Genomic DNA, 22,261 nt, shown 5'->3' on the forward strand with positions numbered 1-22,261 from the left:
AAGGTTTTTTAGAATAGTTGGTTAAACTTTAGTTTCTGCCTAGTTTCCTAGAAGAGAGTGGGGTATATTATTACAATATTTAATCATATCAAGAATTGCTGTCTTTTTTTAAAAAAAAGAAAAGGAGTACTTGTGGCACCTTGGAGACTAACAAATTTATTTGAGCATAAGCTTTCGAGGGCTAAAACCCACTGTACTCCTCCTTCTTTTTGCTGATACAGACTAACAGGGCTACCACTCTGAAACCTGTCTTTTTTTAGGTTGGTTCAACATGTTTCTTAGACTCCGGTGTGTGTGAGACAAGACAAGGAGCACCTTCAGAGTGGGAATCATTGATTTTTAATTCTATGGATGTCAGTGAAATCCAAAGATGACAGTAAACTGGGTGGAAGTGTGAAATGCCACTGAAAGCAGGCTTAATGCAAAGGGACCCAGCGAGGTCAGGAACATCCCTTCAGGAAACCACAGGGAGTTTAACTCAGCCAAGAAGCAGCTGCAGGAAAAGTCCCCATGTGACAGCAGGGACGGCTCTGCCATGGGCACTGGCCTCAGAGCGGCCGCCCACTGACTCAGCGCCAGCTCCGCGAACCTGCCGCGCGCGCCCCACGAGCTCAGAGCAGCCCCCGCGGCCCCTCCCGGCGCGCCATTAACAGCCGCCCGACTCGCGTCACGTGACCCCTCGCGCTGCCCCGACCCGTCCCCAGGGTTGGGCAGAGGCTTCTTGTTCGTCACGCCCCGTCCCCCCGCCTTCGGCGACCGCGCTTGGCCCGTCCTGGGCTCCGTAGCGGCCCCGCCTCTGCCTTCGCCTCTCCGTCTGTCCCCTCTCGGGTCCCGTACGCCGCGGCGCTTCCGTTGGTGGATGCAGGATGGTGAGTGAGCACCGGGCCCGTTTCTCCGCCACCGGTAACCAGGGGGCTGCAGCCAGGAGCCCTGGGGACGGGGGGGTGTGGAGGGAGGCTGGGCCCCTTCCCCCGCCGGCCCGGCTTATGCGGAGTCATCGCCCATCCCCCTCTGAGGCCCCTGCCCCGCCGGCCCTGGAGCGAGGGGAGCGGGGCAGGAGTCGGCGGGGCGTGAGGGGGGTTATTTTCCGATTTCGGGAGGCAATTTATTTCGAAGCCGTAACATCCTCTCCCCAGAGCTCTGTCCAGGAGGGGCCGGTCCCCCTCAGGCACAGACCCTCGTCCTGCCCTGCAGGCCACCGAAGGGAGCAGATCCCCGCTGCTACAAGGCACAGGCGAAACAGGGGAGGGTGGGAAGGGCAAAGCTGCCACCCATGTTGGCAGTCTCCCTGCTTACCCGCTACCCCATGAGGAGACTGAAAACATTCCTCTTCTGTAGGCCGGCCTGCCTGGCATTCAGCAAAACGGAGAAAAAACAAACGGGTTGGTCCCGGGTCCTGTCCCCTTTCCCACACCCACAATTGGTTTGTTAATCTTGTGTTTAAATCACAAAAATATCTAATTTTGACATAACATTTTTCATCAGTAGATCTCAAAGTGCTCACATTGTGAGGTGCTGTGTAGCATATTGCCAACACAAAGTGTTTAAAAACCACAAGGACCTTAAAATTCTTGAGATTTTTTTAAAATACAAGTTTGGGTCTTTTAATCCGCTTTTCAGTGTTTGAGCCTTTGGACAACACTTGGGTCACATCTTCAGGTTTTCACAACCACAAGGCCTAGAAACCTGTTTTTTTTTTTGTTTGTTTGTTTTTTTAAATGAGAGCTGAGATGCTCATATTATCACAGGTTTCAGAGTAGCAGCCGTGTTAGTCTGTATCCGCAAAAAGAAAAGGAGTACTTGTGGCACCTTAGAGACTAAGGTGCCACAAGTACTCCTATTCATATTATTACATGACTCTAGTAGCTGGTGCTTCAAGAAAAACACCTAAAATCCCAAGAGCTGACAACAGTGTATTAAGCATACAATATACAATTAAAATACACAACTTTATTGTTTCATTGCCTTAACTGATTAACAAAAGCGAACCTATTTTATAGACTGATTTACTAAAAATGTGAAAAGTCATATAAAAACCTGTGGATTTAATAACATAGTTTGCTCAATGAACATCCATGTCTGCTGGTGAAGGGTAAGATTATGTCATGGATTCTGTGACTTTCAGAGACCTCCGTGATGTTTTCCAACCCCAGGATAGCGGGCTGGAGCTGTTAGCTGCTGTGGAGCCCGACAGCACTGAGCCGCTCCCAGCTGCCATGAGCAGCAGGTGCTAGATCCCTCCCTTTAGCAGTGGGTCTCGGGCTATCATCCCCCCCCCCCCCAGCTTGGGCTTCAGTCCTCCCCCAGTCAGCCCCATTTTGTTACTATTATTTTTTAGTAAAAGTCAGGGAAGGTCACAGGCAATTAAAAAAAAAAAAGTCACAGAAACTGGTGACCTCTACCTGAGTTTTACCAAAAATACCAGTGACAAAATCTTAACCTTATTGATAGTACATTCTTTTCAATAGCTTTAATACCAATCCTTGATTTAGTACAGTTGAGTACACTAGCTTTATGTGATTAGTTGTATTATTGACTAACAAGTCTGTAGTTGACAGGCCTTGGAAATAGGGATTACCATCTTCCTGGCATATCTAGTTCAGCTGTGGCCAATACCTTATGCTTCAAAGGAAGGAGATATAACCATTATGCACCAAGCTAGTGCAATGCTGTATCAGTCCAAAACATAGCTGTTGAAGTAATCTTCCCTGCCCTTTGGTCAATCCATATTACTCCACTCTTCAAATTCCTTCACTAACTCTCCTGCTTGAGAAGATTGATTTATTCTAGGATTTACCAGCAGTTTGTTTAACCTTATTAAGATGCATCTAGTTACATATTCTTTTTACAAGAGTCTGAGTCTTTCAAGATTCTTAGTATTCCAGATACAAATAGCTTGCTTGCTTTCATTTGGGTGTCATCTTTGTTTTCCTTTAGGGTCAAAGTCAAAGTGGTGGACATGGTCCTGGGGGTGGCAAGAAGGATGACAAGGTAAATAATGAAACATCAATTGCCCTTTTTTAATAGGGTGAACTGCATGACTACTTCCAAAGTTTTCAGCAATGGGTTTTTAAATAATCTTTTGTGCCTTGTACTCAAAACTGCCTAATATTTGCCCTTTGCTTAAATTTCCTAGCCTCCCCAAATATCACTTTCATATGCATGTTCTAGAAGAACTCACATGGTTTACTCAGAAAATGGCTTGTTCTGTAAGCTGTTTGAGAGGCACTAAATATTACATGGCAGTAATATCTTATTTACAAGCAGTGAAATAAAAATAGCTTTTGGTCACAAAGGAGTTGACTTTCCAAAATCTGCAGGCAGATACCTCATTTGTGAGTACTGAGTCAGCACTTGTGTACATACGTTAGGATCATGGGTGCAAGTGCATTTTTAAAAATCCAATTAATATAGTTCTTTTTTCTTGTGGCTTAGGAAGAAAAATGAGTTCTTCTGAGTTAGAATTCTGTTTATGCAGGCAAACTTATAAATATACAAATTAACAACTGAGTTTAATATATTTGGATGTAGACTAAACTGCAAAGTAAACCAATTGCAAAACCTGACTACTCCTTTATGATGTAAAATAACACTGGGATAAGTCTCCACAGTGCTGTGCTGCTGCAACAGAGCAAGGTGTTCTGTTCTGTGTGTGGAAGCTGTGCACTGTGAAATAGGATGGTTAGTGTAAACACTTTGCCTTGCTGCAACTTACACTCACACCGGTGCAGAGAGCTGTAGTGTGATTCTCTAGTGTAGACGAGGCTTGAGAGTCAACCTCCTCTCTTCCTTAAGCCTCGTTTGCAGAGGCCTAGAAGATTTACAGCTCAGCTTTCAGCCTCCTGGGACATCAGATTCCTAGTTCTCCAAAAATTAGCAAAGTCCTTCATCAGAAAGAGGCAACTCAAGACCTGATATATCTAATGTATAAAGTAAGCAGGAAAAAAAGTTGTTGTTTTTTTAAAGCCTCCCTCTTTATATGTTATACATCATAAAGGAGGAGTAAAGGGCACAAACCCAATATATTTTTGCATTGTAGTTCACTTTCAAATTGAGTTTTTTCAGCTTGGAACTATGGTGGATTTCTGTGGCTCGTTCTTGTGGTAGCTATTCTGATATTTGTTTTGTGCTTGTCTTACTTGGTTTAAAAGGATAAGAAGAAGAAATATGAACCTCCAGTTCCAACTAGAGTGGGGAAAAAGAAGAAGAAAACAAAGGGACCAGATGCAGCCAGCAAACTTCCATTGGGTAAGTATGTTTATTTCTCCTACAATCTCACAAGGCTCTTATATTGTGGGATCTAGGGTTCTGATCATGCAGCAAGCTTCACAAGGGTATATAGTGGTCTGCTCTCACAGGTCTTACTGCAGGATTAAGCCTAAATCTCATGACTAAATTGTAAAACCAAAGGTAACGCTGTAAAGATTCTATTAGAAATAATTTCCCTATTGCTTGGTTAAAGTTATTAGAGATAATCTCAATAATTCTTAATTTTTTCTGAAGACCACTGTATAGGGCACCCAAAAGAAAATTTCTGAAATGAGATCAGAAGTGGGGAAGATAATTTTTAGCTAGAGTAGCATTGGAGTAAGCAAAAGAGTGCCTGACTCTCTCATGCATTTAGGAGCTGGGAGAAGTGATGTTGAGAGTCTCTTCTGTCTGTGTAAATAACAAAAGTAAATTTTGTATTCACCTGAATTATCAGTAAACTGTGAAACATTGACCTTGTGCAGGACCAGTAGGATTTATTCTCTGTAAAAAGCACACATATGTTTGAGTGGGTTTCATATTCTGTCCAGTAGTTGGACAGTGACACAGATAAATGGCAGACAAATGGACAGTAGTATAGCAGTTTTTTTAACTGTTGCAGAGGATCTGAACAGATGAACTAACAAGACATACAGTATTAAATTATGGAATGTTGTGGTGAAGGTGCTTGCTCACAGTCCTTAACAATTATATTTTTGCAATTATATTTGCTCTGTTATGTGAGTGTGTTTGCTGCTGTTGTAATTCTCCCGCCATCCCCAAATGAAACTTGCAGAATGAAACTAAATGAAATCGGGAAGTGGAATGAGGTGGTTCTGGAGGCTGTTTTTTCCAGAGGCCCTTTCTGGATTTGGAAGGTTGTCAAGGGGGAGAACTCTTGTTTTGGCACTTATTCTGTGAAGCTTTAGCTGTGAATAGGACATGTGAATTTGGTTTGTATCTATGGCCTTTTCTGTACTAAGTTTTCAACCATTGGTGTAGCATGCTGGTGCAAGCCCTAGAGCAAACAGGATTTACTCTGATTCCACACAATTTGTTGTAGCTGGAATAAGCTGCACTGGTACAAACTGTGCTTTACTTCTATAACTCATGTGTATACTGTGCTTTGCACAGGTGTGGATATAGCACCAGTTCAAGGAAGACCTGTGAAATTCTCCTGAACTGAGCCTTTTGCTGTGAGATTGTGGCTGGCATTTTTGTTTCCTTTGAAGTTCTCTATCAGGGTGAAGCACTGGGGGTCTGGAAGGAGCATTCAGAATCCGGACTGAATACTTGCCTGAATACTGAGGCAAGACAAGGGAAAAAGGAAACTGTGGTTCCTGATTTGTTTATAAACAGTGGTGAAATTGCTCATTCAGTAATGCTATTCTAGATGACTTTTAGTAAAAGAGGGAGAAGGAGAAAAACATTAAACTCTCTAGAATTGGATCTTCTAGGGTTTGTGGCGTTTAAGATGTATTGCAGCTGATCTACTGAACTTGCTCTGTTTCAAGGCTGTACTTTTTGACTGGATCATAGCCAGTTGCTTTGTTAGCTTGAAGTGATCTTTTCTTTACTGTGGTTAATTTATTTTTAACACTGTTTTTTGATCGGGGGTGACTTAGTGATTCTTCTGTGAATTTTTCTCCTTTTTCTCTTCTGCTCAATATGCAACAGCAGTCAAAAAAGCTATCAGTGTTAGGAACCATTAAGAAAGGGATAGATAAGAAGACAGAAAATATCATCATGACACTATATAAATCCATGGTACGCTCACACCTTAAATACTGCATGCAGTTCTGGTTGCCCCATCTCAAAAAAGATATATTAAAATTGGAAAAGGTACAGAGAAGGGCAACAGAAATGATTAGGGGTATGAAACAGCTTCTATATGAGAAGAGATTAAAAAGACTGGGACTTTTCAGCTTGGAAAAGAGATGACTAAGTGGGGTATGATAAAGGTCTGTAAAATTGTGAGTGGTGTAGAGAAAGTGAATAAGGAAGTGTTACATACTCCTTCATATAACATAAGAACCAGCTATCACCCAATGAAATTAATAGGCAGCAGGTTTAACACAAACAAAAGGAGCTAATGCTTCACACAACACAAAGTCAACCTGTGGAATACATTGACAGGGGAGGTTGTGAAGGTCAAAACTATAACAGGGTTTAAAAAAGAAATAAGTTCATGGAATCTACTAGCCAAGATGGTCAGGGACGCAACCTCCAGGAGCTGGGAATAGACAATAGGGCATGGATCTCTCGATGATTGCCTGTTCTGTTCATTCCCTTTGAAGCGCCTAGCATTGGCCACTGTCAGAGGACAGGATACTGGGCTAGATGGACCATTGGTCTGACCCTGTATGACTGTTCTTGTGCTCCACTGTCTTTAAAGTGGAGTAAAGTATTGCTTTACTATGTTGCCTGATGGCTGGAAACCCCTTGGGAAATTACATTCATGTTCTAGGCCACTGGAGCCTTTTTGTGGTGAGATATTAGCACAGTAGTGGCTATGGCTGCCAGAGCATGTTCTTAGTCTGCAGTGCCTACCTATGCTTGATACACTCTTACCTTACCTGTTAGATTCTGGAAGTATTGACTCGTCCACTGATGTGCCATTGAAAACCCTGGTAGTGGTTGGGTAGATCTATAGAAACACACACCTAAAGCCATCACCCCAGAGACTGTTGTGGTGGAAGGTAATTATGACATTTGGGAGAAAATCTGGTTAGAAACTTTCATTTAAGTAACTACTATTTTGAAAAGATTTGCTGGTGGATTTCTTAGTTCACAGGCCTTTGGGTAATGATTCAGACTGGCCTGTTAATAAGGATTAGGCCAACAGTTTCTAGCAGTGAATTACTGAATAGCTTATACCATATCTCAATGGGAGTCAGATATACAGTGATTCTACTTCTTTCATTACAGTGACACCTCACACACAATGCAGACTCAAATTGTTGAAATTAGAGAGAATTAAAGATTACCTACTTATGGAGGAAGAATTTATCAGAAATCAGGAACAGATGAAACCTTTGGAAGAAAAGCAAGAGGTAAGTCTTGAGGAAATTATTACACTCTTATTAAAACAGAAATACTACTAACCTAGATCTTTCAAAGTAAAATTTTAAACAATATAAACTAGTTGATGCACAAGACTTGGAAATAAAGTGACTGAAATTTATAAAAAACAGACTAAATATTTAATATTTATTTTAATTGTATTTAATAAAGCATAGAAGGTACAGTCTCCTTACTGAGCGGCTCCCTAGTTGAAGAGCAGAGGATGGAGGAGTTTACTTTCAGAAATATTAGGGACTAGACTAATGGTTTGAGTTTTGGTACAGTTTATTGTAGGTAGGGCACGTGTTTTTGGTTAGTGGGTCTCTGAAGGTGGAACTCCCCAAGGTGGCCAGCCAGCAGAGAAGGGAAGGAATGCGTTAGACATGTACACATTCTTATAGGATAAGCTACAGAGGCATAAAGCAACATGAGATTAAACAAGTGGTTTAGCTTCTTAGCTGCTCCAAAAAGAGAGCTCCTATCCTTCTCTGCTGTGGAAGCTACATTTTCAGGGACCATGGGATCTGTACCGCATCACAAGAAGTAGAAAGAACCTTTTTCTTCAAATAGTTCCCAAAAAAACTGGGTAATGAATTTCCATTTTTCCCTCATGCAGGCAGTAGTTCTTACTTTAATATATATGTTTAAAGCAGTACAATACATGTTTTGCAGAAGCTAATTTTTTGTGTGTGTTTAATTCTTTACTATTGCTTGTTTGTTTTTTGCAGGAAGAGAGATCAAAGGTGGATGACCTGAGAGGAACCCCAATGTCTGTTGGTACCCTGGAGGAGATTATTGATGATAATCACGCTATAGTGTCTACATCAGTGGGATCTGAGCACTATGTCAGTATTCTGTCTTTTGTGGACAAAGATCTTCTAGAACCAGGCTGCTCCGTTTTGCTCAATCATAAGGTAAGTTGTCTCACAATATGAAGATGGAGTGGTGTGCAAGTTCCAGTATCCCTCTGAACTAGCCTTTGTTTTTGGAATCTGTTACAAGGGTACCATAGCTCCAAGGATAAGTGCCAGGGTAGATTTGATTTAAATCACTAGTCAGGAAGACTTGATTTAATCATGGCTTTCTACATAAAAGTGCATTCTTGTTTGTTGTTATAACCGTAACATATTCTTCACAACTCAAAGATGGATGTAGGTTTCATTTTTAGAAGGTACACACTCTGCTTTTTTAAACAGTGATTTATTTTGAAAACTTTTCAGATTAGTTTTACAGCTATATCAGAAAAAGAATGATTGTTTGGGTATTTCATTTACCAAAGGTAATTGAAGCAGATATTTATGAAGTAATTGGGAGGTGAACTATCTCCAATTCACCAGGTTAATCATTAATATTTCGAGGATTTTCTTGCCATGCTGTATTAGGAGGAGAACGTTACCAGACAGACATTTAAATTGTTTTATTTAACTAAAACAACAACGTTAAGTATTCTGGATTTTTTTTCTTCAACAGCAAACATATTATAATTTAACAAAACAAGCATATGTCCCTTGCTGCTCACATTTCTCTCCAGACTTCTTCTCCGGGTCCAGATCTATTCTGTCCCCAACAATCTTCTATTCATTGAACTTTTTGAAACTTTGCACTTTTAGAGAGAGGTAAGGGATTGACTCTGTGTACAAAAATTTGCAGAGGGACAGTAGAGTTGAGGTTTCTCACCTCTATTTATTTTATTTTTTTTAATTTTTATTTAAAATCATGTTTGCTGTTAACAAGCATGTTACCTCTGGAGACACAAATCCGCAGTTTGAGAACTGCGAAACTAAGCATCTCTGGTGATATCTTCTAGACTGAGCACTGAGTCCCATTGGGTAGATAGAGAGATTAACCTAAATAAGGTGTACAGAAGCCTCTGGAACCCCATAAAATTGGGTCCTTAATCCATGAACTATTGGAACTCATTTACAGAACTCTTCTTAAACATTACATAAATATATTGTCTCATACTATAGAATTAGAATTTATAATCCCTATTCCATGATGATATCTTTGAGCTATAATGTATCTTAATTAAAACTATCTTTTTTTCCTCAAAGGAAGCATTTTATCAAAAAAATCTGATTTAAATTAAAAAAAATCATTGATTTTTATCCACCCTGATAAGTGCTTTGTGTGTTTCATGTTGCTGTGTGAATGTGTATACATTTAATCTTGGATTCCTGTGTAGCTTTGTGTTTTATCTTTAGGATCATTCTTCAGTAAACTGCATGCTATTTTACTTATGTTTGGTATTGGTATACCACTTGGACTAGGTTCATGCTGTGATAGGAGTCCTGATGGATGACACAGATCCTTTAGTTACAGTGATGAAAGTGGAGAAGGCCCCTCAGGAGACTTACGCTGATATTGGTGGCCTTGACAACCAGATTCAAGAAATTAAGGTATTCATATTTAGTAATTTATCTAATTAACAGATACTTAAGTTTTCTTTTTATCAGGAAGTTACCTAGATGATGATCCAAAACTTGTGCATGAATTGTCACAATTGCTGTGGAACCCAGACAGCACTGAGTTTTCTGGGATTTTGTACATTTATAATCCTCAGCCTTAGCAGTTTTTTACAATTAGATCAAAAGTGACTGGTTATTTTGAGAGTCCTATTTTGCCTCACTTTAAAGAGACGCGATTTTTAGAAAGTTCTGAGTTCCTACCCTCTGAAATAGGTACCTTTTAAGGGTGACTCAAGATGGGCACCCAAAACACTAGTGAAAATGTTGGCCTTAATAATTGGTAATTAACACATTGAGGAAACCAGATTTCTCTTGTTGAATAATCCTCAGATTATAGAGGCATCCTCTAGTGCTCTGCACACAGGATTAGGAGCCAAGAATTCCTGAATTCTAAATCAAGCTCTGATATTTACTTGCTATGTTGCCTTTGGCTGGACATCCATTCAGCCTTAATGTTTTCATTCCTAAAATGGGGACAGTAATACTCAATTACTTCATGTGACTGTTGTGCGGATTAATTACACCTCTACCCCGATATAGCGCTACCCAATATAACACAAATTTGGATATAACGCGGTAAAGCAGTGCTCCGGGGGGCCGGGGCTGCGCGCTCCGGTGGATCAAAGCAAGTTCGATATAATGTGGTTTCACCTATAACGCAGTAAGATTTTTCTTTTGGCTCCCGAGGACAGCGTTATATTGGGGTAGAGGTGTAGTTAATATTTGTAAAATGCTTTAATTCTTGTTCTTATGCTATAGGAGTCTGTGGAGCTTCCTCTCACCCATCCTGAGTATTATGAAGAGATGGGTATAAAGCCACCCAAAGGAGTAATTCTGTATGGCCCACCTGGCACAGGTATCCTACATAACAGTAACTTTAAGTATGCTCAGTTAATCCCATTTAAGGTATTCGGTGCAGATCCACAAAGGTACTTAAGCACCTAAGTCCCAATTCTGGCTCCACTGCAATTCACAAAGCTCTTGCCACACCCCATAGCTGCTGGATGAGGTTAGGGCCTGAGTTTTCAAGGTAAAAGTTCCCTCAGCGCTTGAGTTTTTTTCCTCTGGGCATGCACAATACTGCCTCCCTGTAGGCATTCTGAAGCTTATCTCCCACATAAGCCCTAGAGCAGTTCACAAACTGGGAGAAGATAGGTGTTCATCTGCCTAAGTCACATGTGTAGCTAGCCCATTCTGGCAGGCATGTTCGGAGTCTTCCCGGAGGAGGAAGTGGTTCCCACCTTATAACTTTAGCCCAGTGGTTAGAGCACTTTCTTGGGGTGTCAGAGACCCAGGTTCAATTCCCCCCTCTGCTGAAGAAAGGATTTGAACAGGGGTCTCCCACCTCTCAGAAGAGTGCTCCAATCACTGAGCTATGGGATATTCTGAAGTGGGGCTTCCTCAGTTTCTCTGGTTGAAGCTGTTCCACTGTGAAGAAATACTTGAGTCATTGGAGCATGGGGACTGGACCCTGGGTCTCCCATCTCCCAGATGGATGCCTTAACCCTGGGGTTACAGGGTCATTCTCAATCTGTTTCTCGCTGGCCCAACGACTGATCCACTGTTAATAAATACTTAAATAGTCACTGACTCTGCATTGCAGTGGTTACAACACTCATCTGGGATGTGGGAGGCTCAGGGTATGGTAACTTTGCACCTGCATGTTCTGCAAGAAATGCCTTAAGCACCTAAGCCATTTGACTCAAAGAGGCAGGTCTTCTTTCATGGATCACTAAGCAGAGGTAGGTGCCTGTCTCCAGGATCCGCCCATCATTGTTTGGCTTAGGTGAGGAGCTGCCTAGTATGTTGGCTTTTGTGGATCACGTTCTAAGGCACCTAACCCTCCCCATTCATTGTATAGGAAGCCTGTGTGCCTAACTCAATCATTGTGCATTGCAGTGTTGTTTCATGATTTTTCTAGGTACCTAAAAGTTCAGCGCTGTGATGCTCAGCGTTGCAATGTCTTAGGCGTTGTTGTAATTTTAATATAATTAGACTTAGTATATCAGCACTGTTCTGTATTTCATGAGTATTTTTTCTTAAAGTTAATAATTGTTACTGCAAACTTACTGCAGTCTTTCTTTACAACTGATAATAGGTAAAACCTTACTAGCCAAGGCAGTGGCAAACCAGACCTCAGCAACCTTTCTGAGAGTTGTTGGCTCCGAGCTTATACAGAAGTACCTAGGTGATGGTCCAAAACTTGTGCGTGAATTGTTCCGTGTAGCTGAGGAGCATGCTCCGTCAATCGTCTTTATTGATGAAATAGATGCCATTGGTACAAAAAGGTAGTGTATTACATTTAAGCTTCCACACTGAATATAATAATTTTGTCAAGAACAATAGGGAAGTTATCTGAAACATTTCCTTTTGTGTGAGTTTGTGTTGAATTTTTCCTTTCATCATTGCCATTTTGATAGATTAGATGATTTTTAATGTAAACAACACTTCCATTTGTTGACTAGTAAAATTTGAAGCAGTTACTACAAAACTCAAGATTTATCTCAAAACATTTTTTGTAAAAAGTTATGCCAAAAGTTAGCTGCTATAGCTACAGTAATGATGGATTGCTTTAGGCAGAAAGAGATGGCTTGTGTAACAAATAAGCTGAGTATGACATTTGATTACTTTAAATTATTTTTCTATTGTGTTGTTATTTTATATATATCTGTAGATGCTCGTCTATACATTCTGCTATGTAGGTATGCAGGACTGTCGGAAAGTTTAAAATTAATTGTTTGGGTGTATCATGGTAAAAATCCATGCTCAATAACTTTCCATAACTTTTATAGCATTTTTAATTGTTAAACTGTCCACAGCAGAAGTTAATTTGATCCATGTGATTAAGCCATTATGTCACACTGAACTAATGTCAGCTTGCATCCAGGCTGTGCTGTTTTAAAGATGCAGCAAGGTTTAATTGGGACTGACGCACTTCACAGCTTAAGGTGTCCTTAAAGCAGCCCATTATCACCCTAAAAATCAAAGTGTTGGAAATAGCAGTATATATTTGCACATTTTGGGATGTCTGGAGGTGCCATTTTCATACTTCAGTTTTTTAAAAAACCGCAAAACTGTTGCAGTAAAACATGCTGCGGGTCTGACTTGAATCAGCACAGGCAAAGAGCTTGTTAGAGGGATGCTGTCAAGTCCTAGCAGCTGGAAGCTAAAGTCAGCAAAGGTCCAGTTGGAAGAGACACACATTTTTAACATTGAGGGTAATTAATCATTGGAATAGCTTACCGAGGAATTCATCACTCTGCGTCTTTACATCAAGATTGGATGTGTTTCTAAACTGTATGTTCTAATTTTTTATTATGGTACTGCCTAGGGACCAATCAAGCATCAGGCCCCTTTGTGCTAGTCCCAGTCTCTGCCCTGAAAAGCTTATAGTGTAAATAGACAAGACTGAAAAATGGGTAAGGGAAAGGGGCATTATATACCAGCAGAATGATTGTTTGTAAATGTCATGTTAGTTCTTAGATTTTTTTTTAAAAAAGGGGGGGGGGGGGTAGGGAGTTGGATAAATGTAGGCTCTGGTTCAACCCAAAATTATTGGACTAGATGCAGGAATCATGTGAAATTGTGGCCTTTTCTATGCAAAGGTGATTGTAATATTTTCTGACCATAAAATCTGTGCATATATGAAAAACTGGAAATGGATTAATTTAAATAATCAGTTTCTGAGAACACACCCTTCTAAATAGTATGTTTAGAATTTGTTTTAAATTCCTGTTTAAAAAATTGAGGATTTTTCTGCTTCCTTATTTATAAGGACCTTTTCATTAAGGGACGAACTAACTATTCACACTGGTGCACAAAGTAAACACTGGAAAAATACAATAATATTTGCTCATCTTTCAGTTCAGTGTTACTTGTAACTGCAGAAGATCCAACATTTTCAATCAGAAATATGACTTTAAAGTTGGTTGTCCCTTTTTAAGGCTGTTCTCTGTCTTCTGCTTACCTTATTGGACCCAGGTGGTATATAAACTGAGCTATTGTGAAAGCTTTTGTATTTTAGGGCATATTTACATTCCTATATAACCTGGGTGTTTTAAGCTCTGAAGAAAAAAGCTGTTTATAATCATTGGTAGCTTGTCAGAGCATTTATTTCTGATATGCTGATCATTTTCTTATTGGTAAAGAAAAGTGTCTTTTGTACAGGATTTAATTTGGTTTGCTTATATTTCTTTCTCTTGGCCTTCCTCAAAGATATGACTCAAATTCTGGTGGTGAAAGAGAGATCCAGCGTACGATGCTGGAGTTGCTGAACCAGTTAGATGGGTTTGATTCCCGTGGGGATGTGAAAGTTATCATGGCCACAAACAGAATAGAAACACTGGATCCAGCCTTAATCAGGCCAGGTAAGAGACTTTTTATTATGCATTTTCTCCAAAAAGCTTCTTGTACCAGGTACTGAATTTCATTTCTGCCTTTCTTTGTAGAACGTTGTTTGAGACTCTCCATAATCATTTTATGGCTTAGAAGAAATATTGATTTAGGAGTAGAAAAAGTCAGTCCTCCGGAACAGGATGTAAAATATGAATCATGATGTATGTGCATGGAGAAAAAGGATAGCTTTCAGTTACAGGAGAAATTGCATTATGTATAGTTACTCCCAAGGAAGAATATGAAAATTATTTTACATAGAATCATAGAATATCAGGGTTGGAAGGGACCCCAGAAGGTCATCTAGTCCAACCCCCTGCTCAAAGCAGGACCAATTCCTAGTTAAATAATCCCAGCCAGGGCTTTGTCAAGCCTGACCTTAAAAACCTCTAAGGAAGGAGATTCTACCACCTCCCTAGGTAACGCATTCCAGTGTTTCACCACCCTCTTAGTGAAAAAGTTTTTCCTAATATCCAATCTAAACCTCCCCCACTGCAACTTGAGACCATTACTCCTCGTTCTGTCATCTGCTACCATTGAGAACAGTCTAGAGCCATCCTCTTTGGAACCCCCTTTCAGGTAGTTGAAAGCAGCTATCAAATCCCCCCTCATTCTTCTCTTCTGCAGGCTAAACAATCCCAGCTCCCTCAGCCTCTCCTCATAACTCATGTGTTCCAGTCCCCTAATCATTTTTGTTGCCCTTCGCTGGACTCTCTCCAATTTATCCACATCCTTCTTGAAGTGTGGGGCCCAAAACTGGACACAGTACTCCAGATGAGGCCTCACCAATGTCGAATAGAGGGGAACGATCACGTCCCTCGATCTGCTCGCTATGCCCCTACTTATACATCCCAAAATGCCATTGGCCTTCTTGGCAACAAGGGCACACTGCTGACTCATATCCAGCTTCTCGTCCACTGTCACCCCTAGGTCCTTTTCCGCAGAACTGCTGCCTAGCCATTCGGTCCCTAGTCTGTAGCTGTGCATTGGGTTCTTCCGTCCTAAGTGCAGGACCCTGCACTTATCCTTATTGAACCTCATCAGATTCCTTTTGGCCCAATCTTCCAATTGGTCTAGGTCCTTCTGTATCCTATCCCTCCCCTCCAGCGTATCTACCACTCCTCCCAGTTTAGTATCATCCGCAAATTTGCTGAGAGTGCAATCCACACCATCCTCCAGATCATTTATGAAGATATTGAATAAAACCGGCCCCAGGACCGACCCTTGGGGCACTCCACTTGATACTGGCTGCCAACTAGACATGGAGCCATTGATCACTACCCGTTGAGCCCGACAATCTAGCCAGCTTTCTACCCACCTTATAGTGCATTCATCCAGCCCATACTTCCTTAACTTGCTGACAAACATGAACATGTATCATGCTGTTGCTTAGGTATTTTATATGTCCACCTTTACCTGAGTATCTCATCATTTGTTAATGTATTTATCCTTAAAACACCCCTGTGAGGTAGAGAAGTGATATCCCTGTTTCACAGATGGGGAGCTGAGGCAGAATGACTAAGGGCTAGATTCACAAAAGGACTTAGGTGCTTAACTTCCACTTCAGGTACCTAAATCCACAAATCAGGTCACAGTGGGATTAACAAAAGCCCTGCTCAGCTGCCCCAAAATGCTGTAGGCACCTAAGTTTTCACAGTAAAAGTTCCCTACATGCCTATATTTCTGCGTGTACTCCTGTGCAATGCAGCAGCCTTCCTCTAGACATCCAGATGCCTAAGCCCCCAGAACAATGTATAAAATAGAGGAAGAAAGGTGTTCCTCCGCCTTACTCGCCTGTGGGGCCTGATTTAGTGAGCGGCTCAGAGCTCACCTACCAGATCAGGGTCCCATAGGTGAGCTCACCCAAAATACTAGGAAATTGCTGTGGCGGGGAAGACCTCCCTTTTAGCCCAGGGGCTAGGCTTCTCATTCAGGAGACCCCCTCGCCCCCAAGTTCAAGTTGCACCTCCACATAAGTGTGAAGGGATTCAAACAGGGCTCTGCTACCACTAGGTTATGGAATAGTCTCTGCGGCTCCCTCAGTCTCACCTGTTGAGGTTGTTCCACCATGAATAAATGAGTATCACTAAGCTGGAGCGAGCAAGCATAAGAATGACTCTCTGGTGTGGTGCTTAGGGCACTCATTTGGGCCATGGGAGACCCAGGATACAGTCCCCCCTGCTCCAATGACTTTTTAAAAAATTATTTATCCACAGTGCAACAGCTTCAGTAGGAGAGAATAAGGGAGGCCCGCATTAGATTATCTCATAGTCCAATGGTTGGGCACTCACCTGAGAGGTGGCAGATCCCTGTTTGAATCCTTTCTTCCCCTCAGGCAAAGTGGGGACTTGAACCAGGGATCTTCCACATCCCATGTGAGTACCCTAACCCCTGGTCTAAAAGTTATAAGAGAGGTCCTGGCACCCCCACCTCTTTGCAAAATGGCATAGGCACCCACTGCTAAGAGAAGATTTGCACTGAGAGTCTCAAGCAGTGGGAGGTGCCTCCCTGCAGCCCAGACTTAGGTGCAGAACTCTGAGAGGGGTGGGGATGAGGACGTACCACTTGCCTTGGCATCACCCATTGATGAGGAGCAGCCTAGCATGCTGGCTTTTGTGAATCCCCTTCTAAGGCACCTATCTCAGACTTTGAGAATCCCAGTGATTTTCTAGGTGCTGAAAAGGTAGGTGTGATGATGCTTCACCTAACCACACCTAAATTCCTTTGTAAATCTAGCCCACGTTCATGCAGTATGCCCTTGGTAGGGATGTCTGTCCTAATCGCTATCCTTCCTCTTAGTCCAGAAGCACATTTTCCATTCAGCTATTGAAAAATAGAACACCAGTATTAAATACTAGTACCATAATTTCTGGGCTGATTTTATTTTTTTCTCTGAGTATAAACCTGGCACCTACCATTCTGTCTGCTCTGGAGTATGCTGCTTTATAATAAAGGTAAAACTATCCAAGCACTTAATTCAGTGCAAACACAATGTGTAGTGATTTGTTTTTGATAACTTGTATTTAATTCACAGATAAAGTTAGTGAACTTTAAGGTTACTAGAATACTTGTATACAAAGGAGCTCCACAGTCTGAAAAATAAAAGTCTAAGCATTTAAAAGCTTTAAGCCTCACTCATGTTAACAGGTGCCTGTTTTCAATAGGAAAGGGTGAGTGCCAGGATGTTCTCTGTGACAAGTTTTTACTTACTGAATTTGCTTTCCTTCCTTTGCGAGGACGTGGCAACCTTCAGGGTATGATGCAGGAGTGTCCTGTTTGGTTAGAATTTAATAATAGGGAATGGAGAAGATTGGGCTGGATGATGATGTTTCTTTTTAAAGATCTATAGGATTCAGTCCTTATTTGGGTTTCTTGTCTTGAAAAATAATATTAAAAATCTGATGTAAAAGCTGAGCAGCAACAGAACTTGAGCTGGGCACAGATAATATATTGTAAAGTTGTAAAAGCAGCCAACAAGAGATTCGGGAAGTAAGAAGGAAACTTCCCCACATTTGCCTACTGTGAGGTTCTTACACTTTCCACTGAAGCTGTTCACTATTTGAGACAAGATAATGGACTAGATGGACTTTCCTCTGATCCAGTTTGTCAATTCTTATGTTCCTCTATTTAAATATGATTATTTAGTAATAGTTCTCTGTCATTTAAACAGTCTGGGGCAGTGACTGTCTATTTTGTCTTGCACACAGACCCTACAGTGCAGCACTGCATAAACATTAATCAAATGGTCACAGCTTGCTCATATTCTCATGAGCATGGAGCCTCACCTACCTTCTGACCTCAGTTTTTCTTCCAGAATATGGTTGTGGAAACAGTGACAGCTCATTCTGTACTACTTCAAGGGACAGAGCACTTCAAACTCCACTGCTTTCAATCCAGAATCACTTAAATGTCTTTCCTACACACAGGGCGTATTGATAGGAAAATTGAGTTCCCCTTACCAGATGAAAAGACCAAGAAGCGCATCTTTCAGATCCACACAAGCAGGATGACTTTGGCAGATGATGTTACTTTAGATGAGCTCATTATGGCTAAAGATGATCTGTCTGGCGCAGATATTAAGGTAAGGTGCATGAATGCTGCTCAGAGCAGTACAGTAAGGGGGCAGGGAGCAGGGGGGGTTGCATAAGGGGCAGGGAGTTCCAGGGGACAGGGAGTGGTTGGATGGGGCGGAGGGCAGTTGGGATGGATAGGTGTGGAAGTCCTGCGGGGGCTGTCAGGGCACGGGGAATGGGGGCGTTCGATTGGTCAGGAGTTCTGAGGGGGTCAGACGGGGGGTAGGAGCCAGGCTGTTTGGGGAGGCACAGTCTTCCCTACCCAGCCCTCCATACATTTTTGCACCCTGCCCTAGTGCCATAAAAACCTCTTCATTTTGTGTAGGTGGGTACCAAAACTCTACTTGCCACACCATTTCTAATGGCCGAGCAGCATGTTTTTCTAAATGCTGAAAATGCAAGTGTTAGCAGTGGTTGAGTAGAAATTAAAGTCTAAGGGGCTAGATTCACAAAGGGACTTAGTTCCCTAAATCCCAGGATCAGACCCTACTGGATTCACAAAACCCCTGCGCAGTTGCTGCTGCACCTATCGGTGCCTGGGTTTCTGTCTGTGCGTATGCACAGTGCAGCCTCATCCCCGGTGGGATGTATTAACGGTGGGGAAATAGATGAACTGGGTTGGGTCGCCTTAGGCAAGCTCTCACACAGCTTGCTGGGCGACCATCCCTCATAACTTTTAGCCCAAAGGATATTTTGATGTGAGGCGACACAGAAGAAGCCCATTGAAGCTGTTCCAGTATAGATAAATGAGTCATTGGACCAGTCCCCTTCCTTCACTGATTATTTTTAGATAATTTATCCACAGTGGAACAACTTCAAAAGGAGAGCGCCCCACATCAGACTTCTTGTAGCTCAGTGGTTAGGGCACTCTTCAGCTCTCCTCTTCCCCCTCAGGCAGAGGGGGGAACTGGAAGCAGTGTGTCTCACATTATGGGTAAGTACCCTAACCACTGGGCTGAAAGTTTTCATGGAGTGCCTCCTCTTGCAAAATCATTGGAGGCACTGAACTCCATGAGGGTAGGGAAGCTTAGTACATAGCCAATGGGAGATGCTAAGGCGGGTGGTATGCTGCCTTTTGTGAATCCCCATTCGTTGTATAGGGAGCTTAACTCTGGCTTTGCGAATCCCAGTGATTTTTTTTAGGTGCCTAAAAGTTAGGCATGATTACAAAGTTCCTCTGTGAATCTAACCCAATATTTCTTGCCCTATCTGGAGGAGGCACTGTCTTGGCTAGTAGGCCTTAGCTACAATGCAGCTCTCATCCAAAGCTTTTGAAGCAAGTCCCCATTACAGGCTCTGTGAAGCTACAGGGTACTGTCACCAAGTTGTAGATGAGAAAAATTTTAGATGGAAATAATGTAACTTGTCTAGTCTAAAGCCATACAGCAGGTCACTAGCAGACTTGAGACTAGGAGTTCTGGCTCCTTGCAATTTCACCTCTAGAGCCCCATCTTAAAATTCCACTTAGCTGAAAAGTGATCACACACTGGCAGCCTCAATTTACTAGATTGTTGAAGATCAAAGAGGTACAGTTATGGATTGTGCAAATGTTAGCTGTTCCTTGGAAAAAGTGTTATATTGTAAAGGTTGATTTCCTGTTGGCATGCAAGCACTGCTTGGATTGGAAACAGAACTATTTGTTCAATACAGGTGTAGAAAGAACTTGATTTCCAGTCTTATTAGCTTCATAACTTAATATAGAAAGTAGTGATTAGCATGGTTTTGCTACTCTTTGCACTAGCATCTAGAAAATTATATTTGAAAACTGTGTGTCACAGTAATGCATGTGTGGTTTGAATTAGTTGTCTATAACTAGCAATTACTATCAGCTTTTCTTTTGGGTAGGCAATTTGCACAGAAGCTGGTTTGATGGCTTTGAGAGAACGCAGAATGAAAGTAACTAATGAAGACTTCAAAAAATCAAAAGAGAATGTTCTCTATAAGAAACAAGAAGGCACCCCAGAGGGGCTTTATCTTTAGATTAACTATGTCCACACAGGGACTCTTCTCACTTCCAAAATACATGAAATGGCAACACATGTTTCAAAGGCCTCTCCAAGCATGATGGGTGGACTGTGTTTAGTTGTAAGTCAATAAAATACTTATTTCTAAATAAAACATTTGTTTCAGAATGATTTTTTTTTTAATTGAATGTCTTTGTCAGCACTTCAAATGTGTATTAAATTGCCTAGTTACCTATTAGTGGTTTGAACTTTTTCATCGAGCTACTGGCTTCATGACTTGCTTCAGAAAATAAGACCTTCAATCTCGTATAAAACTACTGTGAGCAACTTATTATAAAATTTCTCTTGTACTCTGAATTGGATTTGCCAGTTATATAGTACCTCTGTCTGTACATCCTAAATAAATCTCCTATACTTTGTATTAATCTTGTAGTAAATCTAGTTTACCATCCTTACTGGACTAGGTATTTCAATATAAATAGTAGCCAGGAAGTTATAGAAATGGTTAGTTCAATCTTTTTTTTAAATGAACTCTTATCTTATTATCTGACACTGTTTATTAGAATCACAACTGACAAACTTTTCATTAAGGACACCTTAGGAAAAAGTCTCTAGGTTATGTCAGTTAAAACAGCCTTTTGAAAAGGTCACATTCATAAAATTAGTCTATTAGTAACACTCTTATGTTTCAAAAGCTGGTGTTACTGAGCTGGCTCAGGCTACAGTAACATAACTGTTGCTTTCCCAGACATCCAAGTGGTGTATTTTCAGTTTGAGATCTTGTAAAGTCAAGACTTATGGATTTCAGCATATATAGAAGATTCTGCCTTTAAGATGACTACATTTTATAAATCCTGACATCTGCTGAACAGTTGTGACTTCTGAAGTTTTGCCATGTGAGTGCTTTGAACAAGTTGGTAATCTCCCACCCCTATGAGAACAAACAAAGAAAACTGCTTAGATTACTGTTTTATTTCCACTTTGTTTTGGTCACAAAGAATCTCTCATCACTTACTTCAAATTGTTCTACTCAACCTGAGTGCAATGCAATATTTATAATATCCTGATTATCTGGATATTGCTACATTCCATAAGCATTTTAGTATACTAAATTCTGCATATATTTTTCCCAAAAGTATTGAGCTTCCTACTATGTAGCCACAAAAAAACCTAGAAAGAGAGCTGGGGACTCTGTATTTCTGCAATCACATTCTGATCATTCTTACATAGCCACTGAGGTACCTCCCTGTAATATTGCAAATTTGCTGCTAAAATCTGCTGTGCATTGATGGAAGATTAGACACCTTAATAATTTAACACCAGTTAAACTTTCACTCTTCTATACAATAGTTAACTTAGTTGATAGAGCACTTTTCATTCTAGACACAAACCATTGTCATCACTTACTACGAACATGAAACAGTGTAAAGCAACACTACTTATCAATTTAAGAGATGAATACTGTATCCAATCAAAATTGCAGTGAAATGTATGTACTCATCTGTCCAGTTAAGGCTGTTGCACAGCAATGGCAAAGCACAGTATCTTTGATCTGGTAATTTTAAAGATATACTTGACAATGAAAAACAACAGAAATCTTCAAATTACTCACAAACAGCAATCCCTCTGAAAATACCCAGTGCTAAAACCATGATGGCAGCAAAACCAGAGAAATGGTCTTCATGTTAAAACAAGGTGGTTCATTGTCAAAAATCAGAACACTAATTGAGTCTGGCAGGATGGCAAGATCCTTGAGAAAGGCAAAGGCAAAACTTGTTCTTCAGGTGCAGAGCGCAAAAATGAGAGTGTTATTTCCTGCTCCTGTCAATGTGGTGCATGCCTAATCCTGTGCAATGTTCAGGAAGAATCAATATTTTGTGCTAACCTTTAGGTTCTCTTGTGAGGTAACTGGATTCACTACAGCTTCAAAGTTAGGGCACAGTTGCTTTAACAAAAATGGGCATAATGAAAACACAGGATGCTGCAGCAAACAGTGATCTCTATACCAGAAATATGAGGAAATCCTAGGAGTTTTGGAGATGAGCAACAGAAA

At 41.1% G+C, this 22,261-nt stretch overlaps 1 protein-coding gene across 1 annotated transcript; it reads left to right on the top strand.

Moving 5' to 3' along the window:
• The first annotated feature begins 716 nt into the window (after nucleotides 1-716).
• PSMC1 (proteasome 26S subunit, ATPase 1) lies at nucleotides 717-20,362 on the top strand. The gene is made up of 11 exons (XM_073349408.2): nucleotides 717-869; nucleotides 2,938-2,991; nucleotides 4,152-4,248; nucleotides 7,177-7,301; nucleotides 8,040-8,225; nucleotides 9,582-9,710; nucleotides 10,539-10,635; nucleotides 11,878-12,067; nucleotides 13,995-14,146; nucleotides 18,098-18,252; nucleotides 20,090-20,362. The coding sequence occupies exons 1-11, from the start codon at nucleotides 867-869 to the stop codon at nucleotides 20,222-20,224; spliced, it is 1,323 nt and encodes a 440-aa protein (XP_073205509.1). The 5' UTR covers nucleotides 717-866; the 3' UTR covers nucleotides 20,225-20,362.
• The last annotated feature ends 1,899 nt before the right edge of the window (nucleotides 20,363-22,261 follow it).

This window comes from Lepidochelys kempii, chromosome 6 (assembly GCF_965140285.1).
Source record: "Lepidochelys kempii isolate rLepKem1 chromosome 6, rLepKem1.hap1, whole genome shotgun sequence".
Taxonomy (NCBI): domain Eukaryota; kingdom Metazoa; phylum Chordata; order Testudines; family Cheloniidae; genus Lepidochelys; species Lepidochelys kempii.